Source organism: Euleptes europaea, chromosome 1, assembly GCF_029931775.1.
Source record: "Euleptes europaea isolate rEulEur1 chromosome 1, rEulEur1.hap1, whole genome shotgun sequence".
NCBI lineage: Eukaryota > Metazoa > Chordata > Lepidosauria > Squamata > Sphaerodactylidae > Euleptes > Euleptes europaea.
In genome coordinates this window covers 7,756,230-7,765,746 of record NC_079312.1, presented here as the reverse complement: position 1 = coordinate 7,765,746, position 9,517 = coordinate 7,756,230, and the positions used below count along the sequence as shown (strand labels likewise).

The window sequence follows — 9,517 nt, the reverse complement described above, 5'->3', positions numbered from 1 at the left end:
AAAAAAACCCCAAGATGATGGTCCTTACTACTTATGATTTTGGTAAGTTTATCTTTATTGCATCAACGATTCCATCAAAATGAACACTACAAATTTCCAGACATTTTCATAGGAAAAATTAAAACAATCATTTGAAATACCTCAAAATAAAACCACCTTAAAATCCAAATAGGTAATGACCCAGAGTGGAGCAGTTGGTTTGCAGGTCAACCATACCTACATTAGCATGTTTCATCGTTATCTTTTATCTTTATGACGGCAGCAACAACCATGCCATTCAGAAAGTAATAAATTTATCCCTATCTGCCAGGAGTAATATTAATTTATCCTGATCAGACTTCCTGGGAACCAAGATAAAATGGTCCTCCAAAATCTTTTACTCTCAGCCTCAAATCTCAGGCACAGACTGTGACATGGAACAAATTTTCAATGGAGCAGATACTTTTGCTATATGGAAGCCCAATATCAAATAAAACAGGATGATGATGTCAACTGCTTAGCTAAGTCCTTCTTTGAGCTCAGTAATAAATACAAACATTTACTTTGAGAGAAAATAGAAACTATTATGGAAGCTTCCTATACTAATTGAACTTCTGTATAGTTATTCACAAGTATGCGCTCTCTGATGCGAAACAAGCTGTGCACGCCATCGAAAGCACTTTCCACATTCTGAGCATTCAAAAGGTTTCTCCCCTGTATGAATTATTTGATGAGACGTAAGGCCTCCACTTTGACTGAAGCTTTTCCCACACTCCAGGCATTTAAATGGTTTCTCCCCTGTGTGATTCCTTAGATGTAAAGTAAGGAGATCACCCCGGCAGAAACTTTTCCCACACTCTGAACATTTGTATGGTTTCTCTCCTGTGTGTATTCTCTGATGAGAAGTTAGGCTTGTGCTCATACTGAAGCTCTTTCCACAGTCTTTGCATTTATACGGTTTCTCCCCTGTGTGAATTCTTTGATGTTTCTTAAGGCTGGATTTCTCACCAAAACTTTTTCCACACTCCATGCATTGATATGGTCTCTCCCCTGTGTGAACTCTTTTATGTGAAGTAAGGCTTGTACTTGCCCTGAAGCTTTTCCCACACTCCATGCACTGATATGGTTTTTCTCCAGTGTGAATTCTCTGATGGGAAGTAAGGCTTGTGCTTGCACTGAAGGTTTTCCCACAGACTACACATTTGTACGGCTTCTCTCCTGTGTGAATCCTCTGATGTTTCTTAAGGCTTGATTTGTCACAAAAGCTCTTGCTACACTCCAAGCATTTATACGGTTTCTCTCCTGTGTGAGTTCTCAGATGTTTCTTAAGGCTTGATTTTTCACAAAAGCCCTTGTGACAGTCTGAGCACTTATAAGGTTTCTCTCCAGTGTGGATTCGTTCATGGGAAGTAAGGTGTGTACTCCACTTGAAGCTCTTTCCACACTTCAGGCATTTATATGGTGTCTCCCCTGTGTGGATTCTTTGATGTGATTTAACCTGGGAGCTCTGACTGAAACTCTTTCCACACTCCGTGCATTTAAATGGTTTTTCCCCTGTGTGAGTTTTCTGGTGACTTTTGTAGCTTAATTTCTCACAAAAGGTCTTTCCACACTTTAAGCACGTAAACAGTTTATCTCCTCTGTGAATTCTTTGATGCAAGGTAAGGAGGTCACCTCGACGGAAGCACTTTCCACACTCCAAGCATTTAAAGGGTTTCTCCCCTGTGTGAATTCTTTGATGTGAAGTAAGGCTTGTTCTCATGCTGAAGTTCTTTCCACACTCAGAACATTTGTATGGTTTCTCTCCTGTGTGGAATCTTCGATGTGTAGTGAGGTAAGCGCTGTTACTGAAACTCTTTCCACACTCTGAACATGTATATGGTTTCTCCCCTGTGTGAGTCCTTTCGTGTCTTATTAGTTTTGTGCTCTCATAGAAGCTCTTCCCACACTCCAAACATTTAAATCGTTTCTCCCCTGTGTGGGTTTTCCAGTGAGCATAAAGGCCTGCCCTATGAGCAAAGGTTTTCCCACACAGAGCACAATTGTTCCTTTCTTGCCCTTTATCCATTTTCTCTTGAGTTGGGATGTCTTTGGAGAAACCATGTTGAGAAGCAAGCGATTCATTCTTCCTCCTCTTCTGTTTTCCTTTAGCTTTCCTATTCTGCCAAGGCTCTTCTTTACATCTGAAATTTTGCGGTGACGCCCCAAAGAGTTCTCCCTTATTCATATTCTCACCTGCTAGAATAAAGACAGAAAACTAGTAAGACCAAAGCGAGATGAAGCATGAAATCAAGGAAGGGACCTGATCAGCTGCCTTGTTCAGTTTTGGAGTGGGAAAGACTGGAAGCAGATTCTGCTGCATACTAAATAGGCCTTATTGATCTGCATGTACAGTGCTGAGTGAACCACAGAGTGAGTCCATGGTTTGGGGGTAGAGCTTTGCATGCAAAAGATCCCAAGTTCAGTAGCTGACATCTCCAATTATAAAAAGGATCAGGTAGGAGGTGATGCCCCCTTCTGGATGCACACCTTAACGTGGTGAGGGGGTTTGTGTGTGTCAGGGAAGCTGAGAGCAATAGTGTAAGGGGTCTAGACTCTATCAAGAGACTAAATTCCTAGCAGAGGCACTCAAGATGGAATGGTCACAGCTGAGACACCAGACGAAGATGCATCCACCCCCTTAAGGGATCAATGGCCACATCCGCAAAAGAGAACAGGCAGTTCCAATGGGGATGGGGGCAGAGGAATCCCTGAAGGTTAGCTACTGGGCAGCAGCAGTAGTGGAAGGTGACACCGGCGGAGGATCTTTCGTAGACAACGGCAGTGCCACTACGGCTATCCCTGGTTAGTACTGCGCAGAAGAAGGCACTGGTAAACCACTTCTGACCAACCTTTACCTTGAAAACCCTATGATGAGACAATCCAAAATGAAAAAAGATATAGTGCTGGAAGATGGGACCCCCAGGTCGGATGGCACTCAATCGGCTATTGGAGTAGAGCAGAGGACAAGTACGAGTAGAGCTGTTCTTAATGATGCGATTGGACTAAAGCCGAAAGGATGTTCAGTGGTTGACGTGAATAGATGCAAAAGGAAAGTCCGAAGCTGTTTGATGCATATAATAGGAACATGGAATGTGAGAAGCATGAATCAGGGTAAGCTTGAAATTGTTAAACAAGAAATGGAACGTATGGACATTTCCGTCCTGGGAGTAAGTGAATTAAAGTGGACTGGATTAGGACATTTTCAATCAGAAAATTACAAAGTGTTTTATTCAGGGAATGACAAAAAGAGAAGAAACAGAGTTGCTTTAATAGTGAGGCAAGATGTAGCAAAGGCAGTCAGGAGCTACAATGCAAAGTCTGACTGAATAATATCAATCAGACTTCAGGGAAAGCCTATCAACATAAGCATCATTCAAGTTTATGCCCCAACTACAGATGCTGATGAGGAAGAAATTGAACGTTTTTATGCCAGTGTTCAGGAAGAAATTGATGGAACACCTAAACAAGTTATGCTGATAATCATAAATGATGGGAACGCAAAAGTAGGAAATGAAGCAGAATCAAATGTTGTATACATGGACATCACCAGACAGCCAGTATAGAAATCAAATAGATTATGTAATTGAAGCAGAAGATGGAGAAGCTCTATTCTCTCGGCCAAAACAAAACCAGGAGCCGACTGTGGTACAGATCATGAATTGGTAATATCGAAAATCAAGATAAAGCTTAAGAAAAACACCAAAACATTCATAGCACCAAAATACAATCTAAGCAATATTCCAGAAGAGTTTAAAGACAGTGTAAGGAACAGATTTGCATTACTAAGTTCAAATGAATGTAAACCTGAAGAACTATGGGTGGAAACTAGAGGTATTATCATGGAAGAATGTGCAAAGACTATTCCTGTAGCCAAAAGAAAAGAAAAACCTCAATGGATGTCTGAGGAAATTCTTAAAATTGCCAGAGATAGACAAGAAGCAAAAGTAGGTGACAGAAATAGAATCAAAAGTCTAAGTGCAACATTCCAGCAACTCGCATGTAGAAACAAAGAGACCTATTATAATAACCAGTGTAAAGAAATAGAAGAGAACAACAAAAAAGGAAGAACAAGAGATCTGTTCCACAAAATCCAAGAACTCAAAGGGAAATTTAAAGCATGGTTAGGCATGCTGAAAGATCAGCATGGAAATACATTAGCTGAACAGGACAAAATAAAGAAAAGGTGAGAACAATACACTGAAGAACTATACAGAAGAGATGAAAGGACAAAAGAATAATATTTTGAAGAAGAACTTACAGTTTTAGAAAGTGAAGTGAAAGCTTCATTGAGAGCAATCGGGAGAAGCAAATCACCAGGAGCAGATGGGATATCAATAGAGCTATTCCAAGCCACAGAAACGGAGGCCATCAAAATCTTGACAAGAATATGCCAACAGATATGGAAAACAAAACAATGGCCCACAGACTGGAAATGATCCATTTACATTCCAATTCCCAAGAAAGGAGACATCAAAGATAGCAGCAACTATCTGACCATCGCATTAATTTCTCATGCAAGTAAAGTGATGCTCAAAATCTTACAGCAAAGGCTGTTACCATATATGGAACGAGAAATGCCTGATGTTCAAGCTGGTTTCAGAAAAGGAAGAGGCACTTGAGATCATATTGCAAATATACGCTGGTTACTGGAGCATACGAGAGAATTTCAGAAGAAAATTAGCTTGTGTTTCATGGATTACAGCAAAGCTTTCGACTGCGTGGATAATGAAAAGCTATGGTTGGTTTTAAAGGAAATGGGTGTGCCTCTACATCTGATTGTTTTGATGCGCAACCTGTACTCTGGACAAGAGGCCACAGTTAGAACAGAATATGGAGAAACAGAATGGTTTCCAATTGGCAAAGGTGTCAGACAAGGATGTATTTTATCTCCCTATCTCTTCAATCTATATGCAGAATGTATAATTAGGAAAGATGGATTAGATTTTGATGAAGGTAGAGTGAAAATTGGAAGAAGGAACATTAATAATTTGAGATATGCTGATGACACTACGTTATTGGCAGAAAATAGTGAAGATTTGAAACGACTACTGCTGCAAGTTAAAAGAGAAAGTGCCAAAGCAGGACTACAGCTGAACATCAAGAAAACAAAAGTAATGACTACAGGATATTACACAACTTTAAGGTTGACAATGAGGAAACTGAAATTGTTCAAGCCTTTCTATTCCTTGGCTCCACCATCAACCAAAAGGGAGACTGCAGCCAAGAAATTAGAAGGAGATTGAGACTGGGAAGGGCAGCCATGAAGGAGCTAGAAAAGATTTTGAAGTGTAAGGATGTGTCACTGGCCACCAAGACTAGATTAATTCATGCCATCATATTCCCTATTACTATGTATGGGTGTGAAAGCTGGACAGTGAAGAAAGCTGATAGGAAGAAAACAGATTCCTTTGAAATGTGGTGTTGGAGGAGAGTATTACGGATTCCGTGGACTGACAAAAACAAATCAGTGGGTTCTAGATCAAATCAAGCCTGAACTGACCCTAGAGCTAAAATGACTAAACTGAGGCTATCGTATTTTGGTCATGTCATGAGACGACAAGAGTCACTGGAAAAGACAGTCATGCTAGGAAAAGTGGAGGGCAGCAGGAAAAGAGGAAGACCCAACAAGAGATGGATTGACTCAATAAAGGAAGCCACAGCCTTCAATTTGCAAGATCTGAGCAAGGTTGTCAAAGATAGGACATTTTGGAGGACTTTCATTCATAGGGTCGGAAGCGACTTGACGGCACTCAACACACAGGAGGTGATGTGAAAGACCCACGCTTGGGATCCTGGAGAGCAGCTGCCTGTCAGAGTTGACAAAACTGACCTTGATAGACCTGTACAAGTCAGCTTAGTGTGTATATGACCTGGATCTCCCAGCCTCTAAGCTGATTTCTTATGTAAGTGCTGTCAAATCACAACCCATTTATGGTGACCCCTGCAAGAGGCTTTCAAAGCAAGCAAGACACAGAGGTGGTTTTCTATTGCCTTCCTCTGCAGAGTCTTTATTGGTGGTCTATCATCTACGGTACATACTGACCATGATTAGGTTCTGAGATCTGAGAAGGCTAAACCATACCAGTCCACATCCCTAACCTTAGTGGATGACCTTAATTTAATTTAGGCATTTACACTCGGTTTTCCCCCAATGGAGACCAAAAGCAGCTTGCCATATTCTTTTCAGCCCTCCTCCATTTTACCCTCACAACAACAATCCTATGAGGTAATTTAGGCTAAGTTTAGGCACTCCTTGTGACTGCTTCCCCACCCAGCAGCTTTCATGGCAAAATGGGGATTCCAACCTGGATCTTCCAGATCCTAGTCCAATATTCATAACCACTATACCATGCTGACCATGAGACAGTATGCATCTGTCAAGTATAACCTACCTAATAGGATTGTTGTACAGATACCTGGAATAACCTTTTGCATGCAGCTCTTCAAATTCTTGCAGGCCAGGTGGGGATAAATGCACAAGTAAGAAGATCTATCTCTCAGTGGAAAAGCAAACAATTTGCATGCAGAAGGTCCCAGGTTCAGTCCCCTGTTTGAAGGTGTTTCTACAAGACTGAGAAGAATTCTGTATGAGAAGGCAGCTGTTAGTCACAACATAGAATACTCAGCTAGGACTAATGGCAGCTTCATTTGAACTCTGCTGGTAAAATCTCTTTCCAGATGAATCCAGTACTCCAGATCAAAGTACAGTGCATCCAGAACAGAGCCAGTTGGTTTTCAACAAAATAAAATTTTAGTCCAGTAGCAAAGAAAAAACTAACAAAAATTTCCAGGGTATAAGCTTTCATGAGTCAAAGCTAATTTAATCTGAAGAATTGAGCTTTGAATCCTGAAAGCTTACACTCTGGAAAATTTTGTTGAAGATGCTAATGGACTCATATTTTGATCTGCTACTACAGACTAACACAGCGACCCGAACTTGGCTATTAACAGATGCACATCATGCTGATCAGAGAGAGTAATCAGTTCCCTAAAGCCTTTGATGGGAAGCAATGTTGGCCTTGGGTTGGCTATGCTTGCCAACAGCCCTGGAGAAAAATTTCTTGCCCCTTTAATAGAGATTTAATATGTAGAATGGGCAGCTGAAGGTTTTCAGGGCTTGGAGGTATCATAGAGTTGGGCCATAGAGAACATCTAGTCCAACCCCCTGCTCAATGCAGGAACAGCGTAGCCCTAGTTCGTCCAGCTGCTGCTTGAAGACTGCCAGTGAGGGAGACCTCACCACCTCCCTAGGCAGCCCATTCTACTACTGAACTACTCTTACTGTAAAACAATTTTTTCCTAATGTCCAGCCAGTACTTTTCTGCCAGTAATGTATACCCATTATTGCGAGTCCTATCCTCTGCTGCCAACAGGAACAGCTCCCTGCCCTCCTCTAAATGACAGCCTTTCAAATATTTAAAGAGAGCACTCATATCCCCCCCCAGCCTCCTCTTTTCCAGACTGGACATTCCCAAGCCCCTCAACCTTTCCTCATAAGGCTTGGTCTCCAGGACCCTGATCGTCCTTGTCAGTCTCCTCTGCACCCTTGGCATTCGGTCCACATCCTTTTTAAAGCGAGGCCTCCGGAACAGCACACAGTACTCCAGGTGCGGCCTGACCCATGCTGTATACAGCGGGACAATGACGCCTTGCTATTTGAATGTTAAGCCCGTTAGTACACGCCAACATGTAAATGATATCCATTTAAGCCTGTGTTAAAGGCAGAGCACGTTTTTCTCCAGACAACTGGCAACCTTAGTTACAGCGACTTCTTGTTTTAGAGTCTCGGCTGTTACTTTCTGACGGCTACAGAGGTGTTTTTTCCCCCAGTTTTGCTCCATTTGTTTGGTCTTATGTTACTACTGAGTTATTGACATGTTTTGAATTGTTTAAAACAGCGTTGAAGTTGAGTTTCAAAAGGAAATGGGGGGGAAGAAATTGTTTTGACCAAGTACATGTTAATGCTGCATAATCACTTCCTGCACTTCGGACACGTGACCTGACCTCTGTCAGTAGCTCTGTTCTGGCAGTCCTTTCCAGTCCCTGGAGAGATTATTCCCAGGTGGTGGGACCCATGTGGAGGAATAGCACATGGAGGGCAGGGGCAGTGGACTGAGGAAGGACAAGGAGGCAAAATTGTTCCTCCTTTTCTCTTCCGCAGGTGCAAGTCCACTCAGGCAAGCCATTTCGTGTCCTTCTCTCCAGCCCACGCACCCACATGGTATTCCTTCCTGCAGACCCTGTGACCCCAGGAATAATCTTTTCAGAGGTTGGGAGGTGCTGCAGGAATGGGAAAGAGCACAGGAAAACTCCAAGCATGCACACAGATGGTTGGATCCATGTCATTTTATGTTTGCATTGAAATCTCTCTTCAACAGGTTTGTTTATTAGATTTTTTTAAATCCCATTTTATGGTTGTCGGTTTTCTGAATTTGCAACATTTTACAATTTTAACTTCTACAGAACCCCCAGCTGTTTCCAAGACCAGCTATGCTTCTGCTATATCCAGCCACCTATTAAATAAAAAACCTCACCATTCTCTTAAAAACTCTATTCTCAAACCTTCATGCATGTGCCCTAAACAATCCCATACAGCACTGGAGAACCAGAGTAGTGCAGCAGCTTACGATGTTGGGCTAGTATCTGGGAAGCCCAGGTTCGAATCCCCACTCAGCCTTGGAAGTTTACTGGGTGACCTTCAGCCTTGGAAGTTTACTGGGTGACCTTCAGTCACACACACTCCGACTACCTCATAGGGTTGTTGCGAGAATTAAATGCAGGCGAAGAGAATGATGTGCGGTGCTTTGGGTCCCGACTGGAGAGAAAGGCAGGATATAAATGAAGTAAATAAATAAATAAATGAAGGTCTTCATACAGTTCATTGTTGTATCGAGAAGCACCAACTTGGCACTGCAATGTGGCTGATTCCTTGCCCTGAAGGCCACAGGAGAGAGTCACAAAGAGAAAGCTGGAAGTGTTTTACCTGCCCTAAACTCTGCAGAAGGAAGTGAAGCCCCAGCCCAGAGGGAAGAACCATCTTATAGCAGACTACATCCTTCAAACAAGAGCCAGGAGGTCCTTTCGATGCCATATGATGCAGTTCTGATTAGCAAAGGGCTGCCGCTCTGCCTCCGGCAAAGGGCTCTGCCTTTCTGTGAAGAGATCCTACAATCCTGCCAGGTTGAAAGAGGAGGGCAGCGGGTGCTAATGCATGGCAAGAGTGCTAAAAACTTCTCTCTATTTTCAGCTTTCTTAAACTGGTTTGTTTTTTTCCAACCCAAAGGGAAAAAAGGAAGACTTACCCGCATTGTCCATATTTGCAAAAGCCTTTAGCCTGATTTCAACCTGCAGATCTCTTTGGTTCAGATCCAGCAAAGCCCACTCCTCCTCATGTTAATACTCTGCAACTTCCTCAAAGGGCTCTGGACCCTGAAAGAGAAAGGAAACATTTTCTCCTCATAGTACTTTCCTTCCTAAGCACAATTCCAAAGGGTAG

General features: G+C 42.3%; 1 protein-coding gene across 1 annotated transcript; it reads right to left on the bottom strand.

Annotated features, from left to right (window-relative positions):
* Positions 1-601: 601 nt before the first annotated feature.
* On the bottom strand, positions 602-2,206 carry LOC130479955 (zinc finger protein OZF-like). Its single transcript, XM_056852351.1, has 2 exons — positions 1,638-2,206; positions 602-1,553 (listed from the first exon to the last, which is right to left on the bottom strand). Exons 1-2 carry the CDS (start codon positions 2,204-2,206, stop codon positions 602-604), a joined length of 1,521 nt encoding a protein of 506 aa, XP_056708329.1.
* Positions 2,207-9,517: the final 7,311 nt, after the last annotated feature.

Bases quoted from the DNA above. Each gene is read 5' to 3' on its own strand.
- LOC130479955 (XM_056852351.1), bottom strand. From the start codon at position 2,206: ATGAATAAGGGAGAACTCTTTGGGGCGTCACCGCAAAATTTCAGATGT. The intron at 1,554-1,637 runs GCATCAAAGAAT...AAGCTACAAAAG, and splicing joins CGAGGTGACCTCCTTACCTT to TCACCAGAAAACTCACACAG.